The sequence below is a fragment of the Colias philodice genome, chromosome 20 (assembly GCF_061535455.1).
Source record: "Colias philodice isolate Cphi_HAF_F1 chromosome 20, ilColPhil1 Martin Lab GWU primary, whole genome shotgun sequence".
NCBI classification, from domain to species: domain Eukaryota; kingdom Metazoa; phylum Arthropoda; class Insecta; order Lepidoptera; family Pieridae; genus Colias; species Colias philodice.
In genome coordinates this window covers 5804620-5826623 of record NC_143105.1, presented here as the reverse complement: position 1 = coordinate 5826623, position 22004 = coordinate 5804620, and the positions used below count along the sequence as shown (strand labels likewise).

The 22004-nt window shown below is 29.1% G+C and overlaps 1 protein-coding gene across 6 annotated transcripts in view; it reads right to left on the bottom strand.

The window, feature by feature from the left end:
• Positions 1 to 22004, bottom strand: part of LOC149479476 (facilitated trehalose transporter Tret1-like) — a 53557-nt gene that overhangs the window by 3107 nt on the left and 28446 nt on the right. For 2 of the 6 annotated variants that reach the window (XM_089708184.1, XM_089708186.1), the window contains exons 2-5: positions 15245 to 15450; positions 6934 to 7069; positions 4763 to 4991; positions 1183 to 1339 (exon numbers count right to left, since the gene is read on the bottom strand). In XM_089708184.1, coding sequence (XP_089564310.1) covers positions 1183 to 1339; positions 4763 to 4991; positions 6934 to 7069; positions 15245 to 15307 — 585 coding nt within the window. In that variant the 5' untranslated portion in view covers positions 15308 to 15450. Of the gene's footprint in view, positions 1 to 1182; positions 1340 to 4762; positions 4992 to 6933; positions 7070 to 15244; positions 15545 to 22004 lie in introns of all 6 variants that reach the window. The other 4 variants (XM_089708183.1, XM_089708187.1, XM_089708185.1 and 1 more) reach the window with 4 other exon arrangements.

Sequence of the window (22004 nt, the reverse complement as noted above, 5' to 3'; positions counted from 1 at the left end):
TTTTTGAGCACCAATAATAATTATATCTATGCGGTCTTTGTATATAATTTCTATTATTGCCGCACTATGTTTAAAATACGAATAATTGTAGTCTGAATTTAATTTCTGACCTTTACCAGCCGCTTGTAAGTTGAAGACTCATTCTAACTAATATCGTAAGCTCTAACATAATTTCAGAGGTTATTGTCCATACATTTAAATTCGTTTTTTCTTTCGTCGCGTCCTTGAAGCTGGGCTTTAAATAAAACAATGCAGTGTCCATGTTTGAAACTATCTAAAAAGTGGCTACAACGGGTTTGACGGGTGATACGACTTCCCTTAAAAAAAGGTTAATGTGGACTCAACTAGCGGTTTGGTTATCTTTTTATGTTTAGGAATTGTGAGGAATTTACCGAGTGTATGCTTGAGAACGTTTCGACTCGTTAAATTAACATAGCTATCGCTATCACAGTGGTGTTTACTAAGATCTGTTTTTTGTTTAAACATTATTTGAATCATAGACGAGCTATTTTATTCGTAATGTATATAGTTTCCGGTTGGTAGGTATTTCTAATGTGGTATAAAAATAAGACAAAACATATAACATAAAAATGTAAATGTTGTATCCAATAATCTACATAAAGAAAAATATTGCCATTAATGAAAAAAAAATCATACATGGACATTTAGCAAATTCCGAACATTATGCCACACCCCGGACACTCCATACAAAATGATCGTTTTGACAGTCACACTGTAGAGACTGCAAATGTGTGTGTTAACGCTTTATGGTTGGCACATTTGTGACTAGCGTAAAAAAAAATTCGCGTTTTTCTGATGAAATACATCCGTAAACAGCACAATATCTAACCATTTTCTACGAAAAACGATAATCACAAATCCAAAATAATAAAATTACTTTAAGTCAATTTGATTAATGTTGTCAATCTTCGTTGCGTATCGTCCTTGCAGAAAAATATGGCCCATTTTATGTCTGATCGCGCGGGGGTGAGGTAAGTTTAATTTTGGCGGGAGGCGGAGAGTGTCCGTTCTGTAGCGTTTAGCTACTATTATGTATTCTGTGATTATGCGTCACAATCTAGTCACACTATTCAGATTAACCTATAATAAAATACATATTTATAGAAAACTTGATTAAGGAATTTAGTATCGAAATTTCATTAATAAATAATCAATACTCACGAATAACACTAAAAGCATTGTGGCGATGGGTATAGTCAGCGACACAAGTGCCGCCTGTCTCCAAGTCAGCACTGTTCCAAGAAGATACGCGATGAACATACCCGTAGAGGTGAAACAGTTGGTCAACGTTGTAAGGATACCACGTACCGAAGGATCACTGAAAACAAATATCATACAAATAACATATCATACGTCGACGAGAAATTGAATTAGGAATCTGTTATTTATTTTGATCATGTTATTCTATACAGTTTAATACATGAAAATTTTACTTTACATTACTAGATCATGAAAGTCAGAGCAAATTGGTAGGTAATATCAGTTGTCCTGTAGTTATCAATTGTTGCACCAGAAACAAGAAAGAAATAAACGTTTATTTTACCACATGTAAAAACGAACAATAATTAAAAAAATCACAAGTATATATACCTACATAAGTACATATTATGAATTATATACGGAAATAAAAATAAAAGTGCGTGGATTTGTGCCCAAACTTTGGTCACTCAGAATAGTAGTAGGCTATAACGCCTCAGCATCGATTTTCAGTGTCACATCAGCATAAAGTTAATAAGAACGTAGACATCAGTAAACACCATTTGCTAAACCAGGTACATCCACTAAATACCTATGTTGAAAGTAAATTTCAACATTTAATTAAGATATTAATCGGTATAAGTGGAGGAAATTTACTATTAAATATTGCAATATTTCTTACGTGTAGTTAACGTTTAAACCTAGATTATGAAACAGTAATTACACGATTAAAATATCTCTAGTAATTTGTCACCTTCTTATTACCATAAATGTCTAGGTGCCGGAGTAAAAACTAATACCAAAGACAGAAAGCTCTAGTATTTATTTATTTACACGTAAATATGTCATGTAGAACGTAACAGATATTTGCACGGTCTAATGCTTCTACGATCTAAGTAATTAGAAACTAGTAAAGCAATATAATATATTTGTAAAAAAAATATCGTTTTTTATAGAATCCCGGTGAACAGGGTTTGTAATTTTAAGTAGTTTTTATACATCTGTTAAAAGGAAGAGGCTGTGAACAGACTTATTCAAACAGAGACATATTATAAGTTGTGATATAAGTGAATGAATATAATGTATGTAGTATCTACCAGTAGGTATTTACATATTGCTGAAGTCACATATTACATGAAAGATATGCTGGTAAATAAGGTATTATCAACAAACTTTGATTCCCAGTAAAAAGAAAATTGGCCTGTAATCAGATCGTAGAAGTAATTAGTAACTAATAAGAAAGGTGTGGGCTGGTTAGGAGCGGCTTGAAGTTAAAAAGAATAATTAAGTACATTCCTTCCATTCCATAAACTTTTAATGTATATCTCATTACTATAAATGGTTATGTTGGATCAAAACATTGCTAAAACACACATTTCATCGTTCTTTTGAAAAGTAATAGCTGGTAGTTTTATTTTGTGCCTAATACCCGATAGTGAAATATTTTCTTTAGTTTTCGTCATATCATTCGAATGATCGTGTCGTTTACAATAGACAAAATATTATAAAATTATATTTTGGAACCTAAGCTTTTTTTAACAAGAAATAGGTAGCTGAATATTAACAAACATTATGATTTATGTTGCATTTTAGTAGTGTGTAAGTGCAAATGATTAGTATTTAGTAGTTTTAAAATATGTTAGAAATAGTAGGATAATATTATATGAACAAGGTGATTAACATAGTGGATTAATCATTGATAGTGATCTTAAATATTATATCTGTCAATAAATATAAGAGATATCTAGAAACAGGCCTTTAATTTAAACATTTTTTATCTACATCTAGGAACACTTCTAAACGGCTTTAACTGTTGAATTTTTAATAAGAATAACAACATCATATTAATGGAGGAGATACATGTAATAGATAAGCTTATGACATGTATTTTAGACGTAAAGCTGTGATTACCATCTTCCATTGGATTTTTTTCCTTATCTTCTCTTTAAATCTTGGTATAGTCTTACTACTACATGTCTAGAACAAGTCCTGACTAATATCTAAATGCCAATGAATCTTCTCAAAACTTACGTATACTTACTGCAAGAGCCAAAATTTAAAATTGTGATACTAAATATTTAATTATATTAATAGGGATGATTTTATTCGCCATTATACCTATTACGTAAATGAAAAATCTATTTTTTATGCTACTGACCTATGACAAATTTGAGAATGTTCATAACACAATGACTCAACAAAAAGGAACTACACAAATAAGAATAATATTCATTTGATAATGGATTCTAACCTATTAGACACATAACAAGCATAATAAATTTTTATGAGAAACACAGGATTCCAATAGTTTTTATATATTATGTAAAGTAGTAGGCTCTAGCATAGATAAGAAAATAATCTTCATCAAATCAGATTACATTTCAAATAAATTATTAGCACGCTTCAAACACGGTATGCAAAACATAATAACTACCGAGAATTTATAAATTTAGTTAAAATACGAAATAAATCAATGTAGAGTTAGAAACGACAAGTTGTGGACAATAACAAATGATTCACCACATAATCAATGGAAATCTTGTTTAAATATTATAACGATAATACATTTTATTGGGCCAAGGCCGGTTTTATGGTCGGTGTAAAGCACCATCTATTAATTTCCAACTGGTAAATATGACATAAACGGGGAATTAATAATTTGATATAGTTATAAATTTTCCACTTGATCAATGAAAGTTTATAGTTAGTTATTAGTTGAAATAGCAGCGCTTTTTAACCGACTTCAAAAAAGGAGGAGGTTCTCAATTCGACAGTATTTTTTTTTTTTTTTTGTATATTTGTTACGCGATTACTCCGGCAATTATAAACCGATTTGAATAATTCTTTTTTTATTTGGTAGGTCATACGTCAGAGGTGGTCCCATTGGCACCAGGTCAGGATCTGATGATGGGATCCCGGGAAAATCGAGGGAAACCCTCAAATTTTGTAGGCATATACACTGTTTATCAGAAATTATTTAAATTTGTACAATGTACATATATAGGTATAGTCTTGAAGTCGGTTTTTGTTTTTTTTCTAAAAATTTACTTTATTATATTGAAAGAAAAAGCGTTAGTCACAGTAGACTCGGCATCAGAGATCTAACATACAAGTTTTGTTTTTTATTTATTTTACTAAAGCCACTTGGAGACTTCTCAAAATAATTAGATAGGTACTAGAAGTTGCTATTTTTATTATCTATGTATATGTATCATCACTACATAGTATAAAACAAAGTCGCTTTCTCTGTCCCTATGTCCCTATGTCCCTTTGTATGCTTAAATCTTTAAAACTACGCAACGGATTTTAATGCGGTTTTTTTTAATAGATAGAGTGATTCAAGAGGAAGGTTTTAGTATATAATTTATTAGGTTTAAGACATAGCGGGAGAAGCCGCGGGCGGTAAGCTAGTGTCTAAATAAAAGTATCGCTTAGCGCCTAATTGTTCATAACATAAAATAACTAGCCTTTCCGCGCGGTTTCGTCCGCTTTGTAGTGAACTATTGTATTTAGTGATATAATATAATTTGGTTACAATTCTTACCTAATTTCACCCACATACGTGACCGAAGGCGCCTCCATGATTCCAGTTCCGATACCCAATAATGCGTTGGCGATGAACAGTGATGGCACGTCCCAAGCAAAGTACATCAACAGCCACGCAATTAAGTGCGGTATGTTTACTAGAAATAGAGCCTTCTTTCGCCCGAAGTAGTCCAGCAGTGGGCCTGAGAATATGCTGCCCAGCGGCTGGCAAAGAAACGCCATGCTACCTGAAATAATCATACGGCAAATGAGTTGGATGATTTCGTTACAGGGTAATAACTAATTATTTAGATAGGTATATTGAGAAAATTGATATAAGTATGATATATTCAATCATACTTATCTAGACCAACATTTTCTATATTATATTCACAACAGACCAACATTTTCTATTCATTTCCAAGTTTCAGAATAAAAAATAAACATTTAAGTCAGTCATACAGAAAATCTATTTATCCTATAGGATATAATATGTAATATTATAATCATATGTTTTAAATACCATTGGTCTCTATTCTTATTTCTATGAAAGTCAATTAAAATAATAATAATATGAATAATATGAATAACAGGTGATTTATTTCAATATCAAGACCCAAAATCTATACCTACCTTAGATCTATATTTTTTGTTAGTAAGATTCTATTACTACTAGAAAAATCTACCCATATTATTCAGTTTTCATCATCTGAGAGATCATTACGCGCCTACGCTTTGTAAAAATATAGATATTGATTAGATACACTGCTCTATTATGAAATCAATTTGTATTGCTCAGATCAATTAAAATTGTAAAATTTTATTATGCCATAAAATTTGACACCGTAAAGACTTCTTAACTCATATAAAGTTCAAGATAAAAACCTTTGATTGCTTAATTAATGGTTATTTTTTATCAAAATCCGTAAATCTACTGGAGACATAAATGGATCGTGAGAAATTAAATATTTAAGTGATTGATTTGTATGTTCTATTTTTATATCTTTTTGACGAACGAGCTTAATGCATAGTATAAATTAATTATAATTTATTTCGATGTGTGTTATTCTTCGATTTAAAATGAGTTCAAAAACTATTCCACCGTCCACGTATACCAAAACCTTACCCTTTGAGATTTATTTTTATTTAAACAAATGTATCTACACAAAATGCTTTACAACAATCATTTCATTAACAGAAGCTTAAAAGGTACACTTTAAAATGTAATCATACAGTAGCCAAAGTATATATATATATTTTAGACATAAAGCTGTGATTCTCATCTTCCTTTAGATTTTTTCCCTATCTTCTCTTTAAATCTTAGTATAGTCTTACAACTACATGTCTAGAACAAATCCTGACTAATTTCTAAAGGCCAATGAATCTTCTTAGAATTTACGTATACTACAAGAGCCAAAATTAAAAATTAGCTACTGTTAATCATTTTATTAACAGTAGCTTAAAAGTTACACTTTAAAATGTAATCATACAGTAGCCAAAGTATAATTATATAATAACAGTCATCATTAAGTAAACAAATTCTAAATTATTATGAATAACGTGTAATAACACTAATAAAAATTTATTGGTCATTTACATGGCAACACTATTAAGTATTAACAAACTGCGACGAGATAGACATTCAACTATTTTTTTATAATCGTTAACTTATTTAATGCTCAATAAATTATTACTATGGTTTGTAAGAGTCAACAGATGATTACTTTATTCAATTTAAAAGTATCGTCTACCTATAAATTTATATATTATGGTCTTAGATTATTATCAACCGTCTAAGTACCACACTATACAATTTTATTTATATTATAACTTTCTAATTTTTACCGTAGGCCCCGGTCGTAGAGGTTATAGATTGTAGTTTCGTAGAGAGCATACCAATGATGTGAACATATTAAAATAATTCATTTAAAAAGCGTGATAGTCAGACTTCTCTGTATATATATTTTATTCTTTTGAAATCATAGACCATTTCTATTATATAACAGGCATTTTTTCATTCATTACCAAATACAAACTGGTTTGAAAAGTTTTCATATCATAAATATTAAATATTCGATATTATACAACCAATCCAAGCTTAAGAATATCAAAAATAAATCCAGAAATAATAATATGTTGTCAAGGAAAATTCAAAATTTCATTAAAATAACAAAAATGAAAAAAACTTACCGAACCATGACGCCTGTCTTTTGTTGAGTGAGAGTCCCTCCTTAGCATCTAGAACGTCAGGTAAGACCATAGTCACAAAGCTGATAGACATGCCCAGGCCTATAAGTAAAAAGTCCAAGGCGAGGCATGCTAACACCTGAAATATAAAAAAAAATCATTTGAAACAGGCTGTAAATACCTAATTTTACTGAAAATGGGAGTGTTTTTAAGTTTTGTTTGATAACACTTATGTACTAGGTACTTCTAAAATTATTGTTACAAGGTACTTATTAAAGCAACGATCTCAATAATCTTGTTAATGAGTAAATTATTTATACTTCTCATATTATGCGAAGGTATGCGTACAGAATGCTATTAATAAGGTATTGAGAAGGCTTTTTAGTAATGCCACAGACTAATAATAATATACTACGTATACAAGTAATGCGTATTTTTTTATTTATTTACGTGTCGCATAATATCTGTTCTTTTTACATGTTTTCGTGTATTTTAAAAACTTGGTATTTAATCAACATATTCCATCTAGAGTCGAATCATAGTCGAAAACCAACCCTTGGACGTATAAAAGATAATAATATATTATTTCCATAAAACATGCTTATTGCTTACACTTGTCAATTAACTATTCAGACCGTTGTAATTTTTCAAACACAATTTGCCTTATCGGTGCAATTGTTAAACTAACGTCTAAGACTAACGTATTGTTAAACGAATCGGTTTAAAAATTCACACAGAAACGTATTCATAAACACAACTGCCTAGCAAAAACGAAAGGCAATGATGCATTTAATCAATTCGTTATTACTGTATTTTAATAGGAGCAAAATGATGCATTATACCACAGAGCCATAGTATAAAGAAGAATTCTTTATCTTTATACTATGACAAGGCAATGTATGTCCATATTATTTATGTTTGAAACAAAAGAAATACTAAGTTTCTGTAACTTATTCCTTTGTAATGTTCTAATTGTTTTGCTATTAGGTACCGGATAGATGCATTTAAATGTACTGTATTTATTGAATTAGGCTAGAATATCGGTTATACGATTAATGAAATAATTCGTATGATTAAAGTAGGTAATTGGGAATTAAATTACCTACTATATTGTTGTTGTTATTATGTTTTTAACCAGACTAAGTGACTATTTGCGGTCCATTAGATTATTTTATTATTCTTTTTATCAATGACTAGCTGCGCTTCTCCGTTTCATTCACCTGGCTGCGCTCCTGTTTGTCTTAGCGTAATGTAAAATATATATGTATACCGAAACCTACCTACTACTTACTGTATTTTTTAGAACATTAATTATGACACAATTTTTGAAGAATTTCGTAGGACATGTGTCGGTATAGGATTATCTGATGTATAGGTTACATTTTAAGTTAAAAATTTGTTTGATTGAGCGTAGTATTATAAGAAACAGTAGCAACATTATAAAGCCTGATGCGCATAGACTATCATTTTGGTGAAACCGAACAAAGCAAGGACGTGCCTAGCCTTTAATAAAAACAAAAAAATAGTAAACAGAAATAACTTAAGTATCCGTATTCCGCATTGACGTCAATTTAAAGTTCAAATTGTAAACAAGTTAAAATATTTAATGACCTATTTTTATTATACCTACGAAATATACCCTATGTTGTAAAATATAATTGTATAAATTACTGTTTACATGCCTTAGCCTTATTCAAACGTTAGTCAAAAAGTGTGATACCACCAATGCATTTCAAGACACAGATAAAATTATTTGTATTATAAATGTAACTCAAAAAATTATATGAAAAGTGTGCATTTAAATTATAAATAATAAAATGTTCACTTTTTTTATAAGATAAAAAAATGTCTCTATATGACAGATCGGTACCTACCTACAGATAAAAAATTTTCATCATCATCAAAAAATATCTACAGACATCCTATATTTGTCTTCTCATTATATTTGTGAAATCTTTGAATTTAAATACATTTTATAAGCTGGTGTTTTTTATATGTTTGCTAAATAAAAATATTGCCATGTTATCACAAAAATCTAGATAGATAGAGACGGTAGTTTTAAATTGACTTTCAAGTGCCCATTTTTAAAAAATCAATTTACTTTGTTATCTTTAAAATCTCACAATTTATTTATATTTTCGCGGAATTAAAACCAGCTTGATCGTGTTGCAAAAAAATAAAAACCTTATCTTGCAATCGCGTAATGTTCTTTTGAACAAATGTAGGGGACCAAAATCGTATCGATTTTTTAAAAGTAGGTACAATCTTTTTCCTTGATCTAATTTATATTCTTTAGTTTAATTTTATTTTCAGTACCTATGTCTTAATAATTTTAGTGTTATTCTCAACGATTTCACTGGTGACCTAAAAATTTAGGAAAAAGGGGCACACAATCGCTCATGCATCACGCCGTATAATTTTCAAATGAATCAACTTCATTTCGATTCATTAATTCGCTGATTTGTGCGTGCTGTTATAAATCAATCACTGAGGTACTAATGTTGTTTTTTTGATACGTATTGTATGTTACTATTAGTAATACGGTAATAGTAACCGATAACTGTATCGCGTGAGTGTTGTAACGTAAAATGTAAGTAATTTTGCGCAAACATCCATTCAAATGGAACGTAGGGGCGTATAAATGAACGAACCAATGAAAATACCCTAGTTTGTATAATAAATTGTAGATAATTTTGTAGGAGGAATATTAAGTAGCTGTTACTTTTACTTTGTAACACCTGATGACGTATGGATTTACTATCATATAAAGTAACCATACATGCTATATGTCGAAGCAGTTTTATCTCAATGAATGATTATATACTAAAGATATAATCTAATCAAAACATTTGACATTAATGAAAGTACAAACACAAAAAATGTGAATGTGAATGAACCAAGTCACCAGTCAATTTAATGAATACGTGTAGACTACCCATCCATGAAATATTCTGCCCAACTGTTTTTCATAAATCATTACTAAATTAGTTAATTAAAGTTTCGTTTTAAGTCAATATGGAATAGAAGAACGAATAAACTTCTCCTCTACACAAATCACAATTTAAGTAAAGAAATATTACATAATGTTTAAAATATATAAGAATGTGTTTTCCTCATAGAATCCCAGTTTATATTATCGTAAAATTTTAGTGTGATCCAACAGTAATTAATTATATGAGCCACCGCGCCTTGAGCAAATAATAAAAAGTTCAATCAAATCCGACATGTTGATTAGTTTAACTGTACTGAATATGTAAATATAGTTTTTGTTAAGGTTTCTCTACAAGTACATACGCATAATATTGTGTAATAATCTACGACATGACGTTTTAAATATGCAAGGAATTTATTTATAATTATTTTTAACCATTGCATGGGCTTTAAATAAATACTTAATGATACTTATTATTTTACATAATATTTTCCGTCTATATATAAACTGCGTAGAGAGGAGTTTCTTTTCGATTATTTATAAAAGTGTTGGAGTTATGTCAATTAGTTCATTTGTAATGCGAACACAGTGCGTGCGAATGCAATTACTAATTACTTATTAATTATCGTATTGTAATCTGAACTAATTGTCGATCAAACGCAACTGTATCCGGTCAGTATTTTACGTATGAGTACTTCAATAATTAATATTGACATTAAAATAGGTTATTGATTTTAATAAATGTAAATAACTATAGTCTGGAGCATTTAAAACTACTTTTTTTATTTACCATTTCGAAACTTTCTTTCATTATGTAAAAATATTCGACAAATAGAAATAAATATTTAAAACTTAATGGATTTTTTAGTTATGATAATATAATTGGTAACTTTATATAATATGTCCACAATTTTAAAATACTGTTCTAAATTAAATTTTGCTTTATGTAACTTGCATTAGATATGGCAAAACAAAACCTACAGTATTAAGTAGTAAGTAGGTATGTTATCTGTGCCAATACTAAATAACGTGCAACAATAATTCATACCAATGACTCCGACATGTACATAGGTACATTATAAATAAACCGTATAAAAAAAATTGAGCAATTCTATAAACTTGATTACGTTCGACATTTTCGTTTCCAAAAATAAATCAGGTAACCTGAACAACAGGCTATTTATTTTTAAATTTGGTTTATTTCATGTTAGGTAATGTGAGTTAATTAGGTAATATAATTTTTATTTTTAATTACTTAAACACCAACGGTTGTATAAGTTGTACAGATATTTACAACTATGGCTGTCCACACGCTACGGTACACCCACAATAGTTATACAGACACAACGTAGGACATTCGAAATGGCTCACGCTAAGGCTCACGCACACAAGCAAGCGTGTTTACGAGAATCATAAGGATAATATTATCATTTATCACAATTGACATCATTCTGTGTGTGCGTGCAGCGTGAGCCATTTCGAACATTTTGTAGGTATGAAGTTTCCCTACTGGTTGTATCTGTATATTTTGGTACACCTGACAGGTCCACATGTACTGGTATACCTGCGTGTGTGGGAATAGACCTGTGCAGTGTTTTGAGCCTACCTATGATCGGTTGACCTGCTCAGAATACGTACGTTAGACCGTAGCGTCTATGAACGTTATAACATTTCCCGTACGAATCTTGAGACGAGCCGATAACGTTATTTTCAATGTAATATTTTAAGTTCCTCTCCAAAATAAATAAAATAATGGAATGTAATGGAAGTAAGTACCAGTTTTTCTTACTTTGAGTAGTAAGTTTTTAAAGGAAAAACTAATATATCGCACATGTTGCATTCCAGCCGAGTTAACTCGTACGGGTTGTACACATATAACGTGGTTAAATACCGCTCAAAGCCTTCGATCCGCCTACAGACAAACTGTCTACGATATAATTCAGTTACAAAAAATATCCGGTTTTCGATATTTAACGGTTGCAAATGATTGTGAAATCTTTTACAGGCACTAGTTAACAAGGGTAATAAAAATTCAATAAACGTATTATTAAGATAATAACTTTGAATAACATAGCTTGATTAGTTTTTTTCTTTGCGCAATAGATATTTATTTATTTTATAAATAGTATAATAATACCTATGCCATGTGTAACGACTAAATATGACTTTAGTACTTAATTAGTACATCATCGTGCAAACAAATAAATAAAACATTGAAAATGTTATTTTTTATTTCATCTACCTATTGGGTTTGTTTTTCTTGTTAGCTTATACAAAAACATTTTATTTATATATTATTGGTATGTGTGTTTTCTTCTACATTTGGAAACAATTCAGGTTTTAATAACTAAAAAAAACTTTTATTTCATTTGAGTAACTGAATATTGCAATACAATCACTTAATTTTTTTCTGAAAATTAATTATATTTTGGAGTGTGTGAAGTGTTTGTAAGATTAATTTAAGGTAATGTATATGTTATGTAACTTTAATCTAGTTCAAATTAGCCGCCAGATGTTTAGGAAACAATAAATTATTGATTTAGACAAGTTTTAGTCAATAAAGATTTCAAACAGACTCCTCGACTAACAGTAATTTAAACAATTCTCAAGTGAAACCATATTAAGAACCACAGAGAAAAAATATTTTTTGGAATTGATTCATGTCCATTTCATAATGAATTTCCTAGTAAATAATAAAGTTATAAATTATGGCATTCTTGCATTAATTTGAATTTGATTTATATTATCTAATCAACTAATTAATAGGACCTATTAATAATTGTTTTTTAAATGTGTTTATAAATTAATGCATTTCTGGTCTCGACGATTTCTAGTAGTTACGTATTTTTCAAATATCGACAGATGTTATGAAAGTGTGGCCCCATAGACTGAAGTTAATAGATTTTTATTGGAGGGCAATTAATGATCACGACGATTTGTTACCAAAGTTCGAGGTTAATATTTGGGTCGTAATATATTCAAAGTAATTTCAAGGGCCTAGTTTGTCCTATTTATGTAGATCCGACGGTCAAAACAGAAGCTGATAACAATAAAATGTGAACTAACATGGAATAAATAATTCGAAACAAAAATAATATAGGGAAGAAACTTTTTTAATTTGCACAGAAAACAATAATAACTACCTACGACTAATGTGTGATAAGACGTCCTTCAATCCGTGAGAAAAGTATGAATCTAACAATATTTTTTTCCACAAAAAATTGTTAGAAAATATTAATATTTTGAATGTTAATGAATAAACCGGATCATCGATAAGGCAACGAAATTTGAGTTAAATAACTAAAAAAATTGAGTTGTGTCTATAAAACATTTTTTCATATCACAAGTTTTTTCATATCTTGTTTCTAATATGTGGTCTTTTATTATATTTAAAAACATGTTCTAAGTATACATCTCTGAGGTGTGTAGCAATATTGAATCCAATTAAGATAACTTTTGAAAATTTGATTTAGATATGGAAGTTTTAAAATTCAAGAAAACTCGCTTATGGCTATCACACCTAATTAAATGTTAAGACTGATGGACATTGGACAAGTTTTAAATATTTCGTCACCGGAAGAAACCTGTGCTATTCATAGATAAGGTACTCATTAATTATTTATTCCATTACCATGAAAATATAGGTGTAATCAATTTAACATGTGAATGTGGGTTGGACTATTTTCGCAGATTCGTTCAGTAAGATTTACCTGATACAGTAAAATGTTATCTGACTTAATGTTTGTGGTTTTTCCCTGTATAATCTGAATCTGTGTCTATACAGAAACGTCGGACACAACAGTAATTTAGAATGTAAATTGCAGTTTTATATGAATTTAAATAAAAGGTTTGTATAATATATGATAATATCATATGATTATTTTATCCAATAGGATAAAAGTATGTACACGTTTTAGATAATAGTCTAGTCTATTAAAGATGCACAGTATGTTTGTTTGTCTTTCTATCACGTCGCGACGGAGCGATTTATATATTGCACGCCTCATAAGCGAAGCGTTGAGGTGGGTACTACTGTCACTTCGCGCAAAACATCTGATTTTTCAAACTTAAAATGTCTTTATGTATCATACATTGCACTTGTAAGATAATACATACACACACATATTAAGAAAAAACACTATTTTTAACATTCATGATATTTTTGATGTCATTTTTGTTATTTAAACTAGTTAAAAAACAGTTTAAAAAAGTTCTGCCTTGGACGTCCGTGTGTCTGTATGTGCGGATCCTTTTTCTTGTTAACACGATAGCGACCGAAATACTTTACTAATCGAGTCTTTTTTTTTCTCTTACGCTTGAGTATGCTCAGGAATAGAACCCTTTCATTTTTCAGGGTCTGATTCGATGTGGTTTAATTGTTATTAAATAAACAAAAATAATAATTAATAAATATTTATTAAAAAAAAATTATGAGGCGTGCACTTTTGGATTTTCCAAATTATTTTTATTTCTAGAGATAGTTAGGAAACAAGAGAGTGATTTATGATACTTTTTACTTCGGTAAAATATCTAATTTCTATGGGAAATTTAATTGACTTCACAGACAAGCCGCAGGCGCATAGTCAGTATAAAGTAGATATAAGTACATATATAATATTTATAACAAGTTCAACACGTTTATCAAACACTAATTTTAAATACATTTTAATTGCGTTTGATACAACTAAATATATTTAGTAACATTATATAATATTATATATAATACTAGCGGTCCGCCGCGGCTTCGCCCGTGGTAGGTACATATTTCGCAATAAAAAGTAGCCTATGTCCTTTCTCGGGTATCAAAATATCTCCATACCAAATTTCATGCAAATTGGTTCAGTAGTTTAGGCGTGATTGAGTAACAGACAGACAGACAGAGTTACTTTCGCATTTATAATATTAGTATGGATGTCGAAACGTCACGCAGTCTACCATCTCCTCATATTACCTACACATATGTAACATGCTTTACAAATTATGTTTTAACCGACTGCGTTCGCTGTAAACTGTAGGAATTTTATTTTCCCATCTCAAGTATCAATATGGAAATATTAACAAAAAACAATTTGTATTTACAAACTTGCGAATTTCATTTTCTACCGCGTGTTCATAGTTCATACAATAAGAAGACACTGACACGGAATTATTATTTAACGTTTTTAGCCTTAAAAAATACAAATAGGCGTTTACCTGTATTCTTAAATATACAGTAAAATTTATTTGAATTTGCATAGTAAGCTTTCAACACGAGGTAGCCATGATGAAGTGATTTGAAAAAGTAAAAAACATATCGTCACAGCTGAAAAAATTATACCATATCTAATGTTGTAGGTTTAATAATAAGAATAAATAAATAATAACATATGAAAAAAATCTTACCTGTGATAATACAATCCTTGACCGACTGACTGCTTGCTTCTCCGGATTTTTCTGCGGTGACATTTTAGTAAAATAACATTAAATTATTAAACAAAAATCAAACCGCTTATTTATATAAAAAATAATTCATTCAATACACTTCACTTTAGCTAACTAGTGCTCGATATTATATTACACTATTATTTGTTAATGTGATATTTATAGGCCTATAATGTTGTTTTAGCAAAATCGTTTATGGATCTTCATAATATTAATTAATTTTATGATTAGTTATTTTTACGGTTGTTAGAACAGTAGAATCTTTAAAAATCCACGTGTTAGACTCGTTGTATCACATTTTATTCGATGTTAGAAAGATGCTAATGGTTGTGCTCACTTAAGAGCCAATAGTGTAATGATCAGCCAGCCGACGAGACGTCAGTTAATTTTTATACCCACTAATTAATTTAAAATCAAATATTCATGTAGGTCGGTACCGGTCTACTTATGTATCGATTTAAGATTGAATAGCCATTTTCAATCTTTTGTGTTTTATTCAAGACGTTTTCCGAAGGTGAATATTATTCGTCCGCTAAGTTTGAAAGCAATATGAACACAATGTGGAAATTTACACAGTTTAATTTTGGTAAATGTTCTCGACGGTTATTTTAAGTTAAACAAATAAACAATTGCTGTTGAACTTTAAATTAATTGTTGCTTTTTATTTTTTGTACTTTAAAAGTTTACCAATTGCGTCTTTTAGCACTTTAAAAATAACTTCACTTTTAGGTTAACGGTTGTATCCAATGTTATCTGTTCAGGAATTGAGGATTATATTTTATTTTATGCAGGCACACAGGCCTTGACGAATGCCTAGTAATTAATAGTTTATAATATGTAAATAAATAATTTTCCATATGCGTATGAAATAAAATTGCCTAATCGTACAAAATTGTAGGTATATATATACTCATGTAAGTACCTATCTGAGTGTTACTACTTTTAACATAATATTATCACATAACTTTAGTTTATAAAATATAAAAGAGTACCTAACCATAGTAGTAATTTAACATTATTTCTTTTAAAAATGTCACTCTTGTGCTTACAACAATTTGAATTTGACTTATGTCTTTCTGTTTTTTTTTTTTTAATTTTAATTGCACACGCTTATAAATTAATGATAATTTTAATTACATACTGGTGATTCGCACTGACTTTCTTTTTAAAGTTGTAAGCATTTCTGAGTTATCATACTAGGCCTGACAGAGACAAATCTAAAAAAAACATAAGACTAACAGGACTTTCTTTTATGTAAAATATAAATATTTATTACCTAAATATTAAGATTTGTTTCCACCTTCACCATTTTTAATTATAATTTCGAAACTGAAAGTCAATTTGTAAAAAAAAGAATTCAATCGCATCTTACTGTAATTTATAGAAACCAACTTATTTGTATAATTTACTTGTAACGCCATTCATATTCTTTTTATTTCTTATTTTTTAATTCATTTCAAACCTGCATATGGTAAATAGCTAGTTCTCATATTCGACATAATAATTAAAACATTGTAGCTCAAGTATAGATTATTTTAATATATTTAAATTAATTATCTAATTAAAGCCATGAATTTCGTCTATATTAAAAAAAAGAATGTTGTTTAGCGTGTTGCGAGCCTGAGTTTGAGAATTTAACGAGTGGTTCAAACGAGAATTTAAACTCAAAAGCGAAACTACATAAACAGGTTTTTTGGAAACCAAAGCCAAGACGGTAGATTAAATCACAAATGAGGGACGGAATATTTATGAAAGGAATGTTTTGTCGACAAAAAATGTTATATTGTGCTCGTAAGTTTATTTCTTTCGGTCAATTAAACATATTATGTGGATACTAAATATTTCCTTCTTAGTTAATGAGTATCATCACTACATAGTATAAAACAAAGTCGCTTTCTCTGTCCCTTTGTCCCTTTTGTATGCTTAAATCTATAAAACTACGCAACGGATTTTAATGCGTTTTGTTACAATAGATAGAGTGATTCAAGAGGAGGGTTTTAATATATAACTTATTAGGTTATAGACAAAGCGGTAAGCTAGCTGTTAGTAATAAAACACAGAAAAAATTCTTATATAATATGTCTCTATACCTTTTTATCTAGGTATCAGAATAATGATTTTTGTAATGTTTTTTCAGGATTCAATTTAATTAATTTAATCTTAAAACATGTATAATTAGATATCGTATAACCATCAGTCATAAAATTTGTATAAAATACCGTTAACCGGAATGCCTTCATTGAAATAAAGTACATAATTTGACCTCTGAATAGTTTTTTGTGCACCTTTTTATTATTCGAGCCAGTTTTTGATAGTTATGTTCATACATCGTCATTCACCTGTCGTATAATAGTTTTATGGTGTTATAAAACTAACAACTTTTAAAATGCCTATAATAACCATATGCCTTGATAGCTTGATTGAGTTGTGCAGTAATTAATTTCTGTGAAAAAGTGTGTTGAGTTATTTGCCTGTCTAAAATGATTTAAAGTACGTGTTTATATAACAATATTGTAGCACAGTTGCAGTGTTATTAGTGTTTCAATCAACAATATAGCGCATTACTATAAAATAATAACAAGCAAATCAAAGTGAAATTTTTGTACTTCAGCGTAGCTCTGCTATAGCATAGAGTATATATTCTATGGCTATAGGAAGGTCTACGAGTCTGGCATAATGAAATAATAAAAAAAATACTCTGTAATAGATAATAGATGGCATTTTATGCGAATGTTGAATGTCTTATATTCTACCAATGCAAAATTGAATAAATAAAACCAAAAACTATAGTACCTATTAGGTATTTAATCTCACTTTTGATAAATAATTTTTCACGAATGTTTCTACAAAAAATTTTGTTACCTATGTTATAAAATCTAAAATTTCATAACACAAGTTCATCATACGCACAAAGTACCTACATAACAATAATTATTCCATCAGATCTCAATCTGATGATTGTAAATACTTTATACAGAATTCGAAAAATTATCAATAATAATTATTAGTTATTAATTGATAAAAACAATAAAATCAAACGTTTCGTGCACTAAATAACTCTTTGTTCATTGTAACATTTATATTAAGTCTATGTCAAGGAAAAATGATTAATGATGTTAAAGTATTATGTTAAAAATCATGTTTAACACAACCTTTATTCAATCATGGATCCAATATAAACCAACTTCACAGTATAGTAGATTCCTTTGTCATCTACTTAAAAACGTTTTTATGAAATTGCAAGACCTATAAAATACTACGACTTACGAGCAACGATATTCTTATAATTGTCTTTCTCTAACTTCTTTTCCTTAAATCCCTATACTAATATTATAAATGCGAAAGTAACTCTGTCTGTCTGTCTGTTACTCAATCACGCCTGTACTACTGAACCAATTTGCATGAAATTTGGTATAGAGATATTTTGATACCCGAGAAAGGACATAGGATAGGTTTTATCCCGGAAAACCTACGGGAACGGATTTTTCTTTGAAAACGCGAGCGAAGGCGCGGGCGGAAAGCTAGTTAACTATAAATTTAAGTATCCGTTACAAATTAAAAAAAATAAAACTTCCTGTTTAATCTATATCAATACCAATAATACAACAAGTATCATAAGAAACACATGTATAATTGTATAGTATTAAAGCTAATTTAAAAACATGTCTGATTTTTATACTATTATATCCGTTATTTACAGAACTTTTCCATTAGTCTAAGCAAGAATATTTTATTTCTTATCTAATATTTATATATTTAGTAGCCTTCAGGTCTATTTATTATAGATAATATTTTGTAAAAAAGATAATATTATACTTCGTATGCAGTTTTATCTGTGTTTTGAATATCAAATTAGGTATGTACTATCTGTTTTAGTCTTTAGATTCTTTTGAAAGATTGGCGAAGCTTTAAAGCTTTAGATTTTTCTACGATGTGGAACACTAGTTGCGCTGGTTGGTTTGTAACATTTCTACTATCACTTATTACCTATTATGAAAATAACTGGCTATAAGCAGTACATTGCTGCGTTCTTATGATATGCCGAATCGTTAGATGACACTTACAAGCAATGTACATCGATTTCATAAAACTTGCGAGCTTTTGGTGTGGTGAATTTTAGTTCTTAGTATGATATTGAATTACATGAACTTTAAATGAAACTTGTTTTAATTTATGAACAGCAAACGTTGAATGGAATTTACTGTGTATAAGAAGCAATAAGAAGTAAAATACATATTATATTAGTGGTAATGTTATGTTAATTTGACATTTTATGTGAGCATTGTACTTTATATTGTAATTGTTTATTAATCAAATGAATAACATTCGCATTCTTTGCAATGAATGATAGTCGTCGTTATCTTCAAATTAATAATTATTATACAGTATATTGTAAGTAATATTTGTAGGTGCTACAAATAATATGAAATTTCTCGAATTAGGTAATGAAAAAGCTTAATTTATAATTTTTGTTTATTTATTAGGTACTGAATAAAGACAATTGAATTGCTAACTCGTAAAAATAAGAAATGTTGCAATAGATTCATAAGCTGAAAATTTCTAAACATTTTATGTCGTAGACAATATTTTAAAGTTATATTAGGTACATATTTATTTCAAGTACCTATACAATATATTTTGAACTTAAAAGAATGGAATGTTACTTAATCACAGTTAATTAACGCGAATAATAAATATTTGGGATAGCAGCAACTTTACGAACATCAATGTTAATTATTTTAAGCTTTATAAGAAAAAAGCTTAGATTATTTATTCATAATGTTTATAGCTTTATTTTCAATTATATACAATAAATGCATCCTCTTCGTTTCTTTTCTTGAATTTCATTTGGATGGATCATAGCCTACACCCTATGCCTACACCCGATCGAAAGAACTTAAAGATTATATTACAAACTAGCTTACCGCCCGCGGCTTCGCCCGCTTTGTCTAAAACCGAATAAATTATATAAAACCTTCCTCATAGTTTTAAAGATTTAAGCATACAAAGGGACATAGGGACAGAGAAAGCTACCTACTTTGTTTTATACTATGTAGTGAAGAAAAACAATGCGTAGGTAATTATGTATTTGTAAACTAACATAGTTTTTAGAAACGTCGGTTAAAATACAACGTAAACAACATTTCTTCATTGACACGTTGACGAAATAATTATATGAAAGTGCTAAAAATTTGTAGGTAAAATAGGCCAATTATTTCACAATGTTGTTTGTACATAAAGTAGGCAGTTCCTAATTATTTACAGGTTTTATTTTCAAACCAAATTACTAACTACGCCTCATCGGTTCGGTATTTCTTAATTCAAAGTAGGTAATTATGTAAATACTTTTTAACCACGTATTTAAAGTAGAGTTATTTAAGTTCATTAAAAATTATAAAAAACGATACTAATTGAAAACCTCCGTCTTTTAGGGAAGTTGGATAAAATACTTTGTCTGCAAATTCGAAAATTGCGATAATGTTGAACGTAATAACAATCAATAATAGAGCAATTTGTGCTCAATCTACGATTTATTGGTCAATTATTTGTATTTTTTGAGGTTTTTTTTGTTATGTTTTACTTATGAATGAGTTTAAGTTTTTTATACCTATAAGATAAGTGATTAATTTTTTCTCAATTTGATCTCATAATGTAATCTAATAAACACTTTTTTGCAAAAAAAAAAAAAAAATTATTTCATCTCCTTAATAATTCATGCAGTAAGGGGTTAAGTAAGTATTCAAATTGGCTTGTAAATTTATAAATATAGGGATTTTTGTACGTAAAATTATAATAGAGTCGATGAAGACTCACCGTGTTCCCATTTTATTATTTATCTAGATTCTAGTATGTATGTTAATGTCGAAATTAGTGTCAACAATCCCTCCCCGCGAATTATTTATTTCATATTAAAAATTTCCCACTATTATTTTTGGTTGATAAGTTTATTTCATATACATATTTCATTGGTATGATATATCATTAAAACTCAGAAACTAGACAGTTGCATTATCATAGTGAATCATCGTATCCCATAACATATTTAGAAAACCGGTCCGTGATGGAAGTACAACTAGTTTTGCCGAAAAATTGCCATTTTTATAAATAGTTCAAATATTAATGACATTCGTCAGAATGAATCATGAAGCCAATATATTTGTGTTACATATTTATAAAGAGAGTTGTTATTGTTCAATGATTAATTCTTACACCAAATATGTACTTAGCTAGCTACTTTACACGACAGAGTTTTTGTTTGGTTACCTACTAGCCTACCGGCTATCGCGATAGATGCAGTATTTTTTTACGTCATTTTCATTTTTTTACCACCCACTCTTATATCCTAATTTACTGTCATTATTAATAGTAGATAAATCTTAACAAATTAATATCTGTTCCGGCGCTATTGCATTGTAAAAAATATATAGGTATCTATCTATTTTGTTTTTGTATTCCTAAAGTAAAGTATCGTTAATGTCTACCTTATTATATTTTATGTGTGAATAATAAAGACCACTATAATTCAAACTCGATACATTATTAAGGTATTATTTTATTTGCATATAAAATTTCCAGGCTAATAATAGACCGTTGTTCACGTAAGAAAATTATAAGTTGCAGACTAATTAGAGTCTTGTTTGTCAAGAAAAGTTATTATAGAAAAAAGCACCTGCCAAATTTGTCGTTCATAGTAAGCCTATATCTAATACTGCTTTATTCA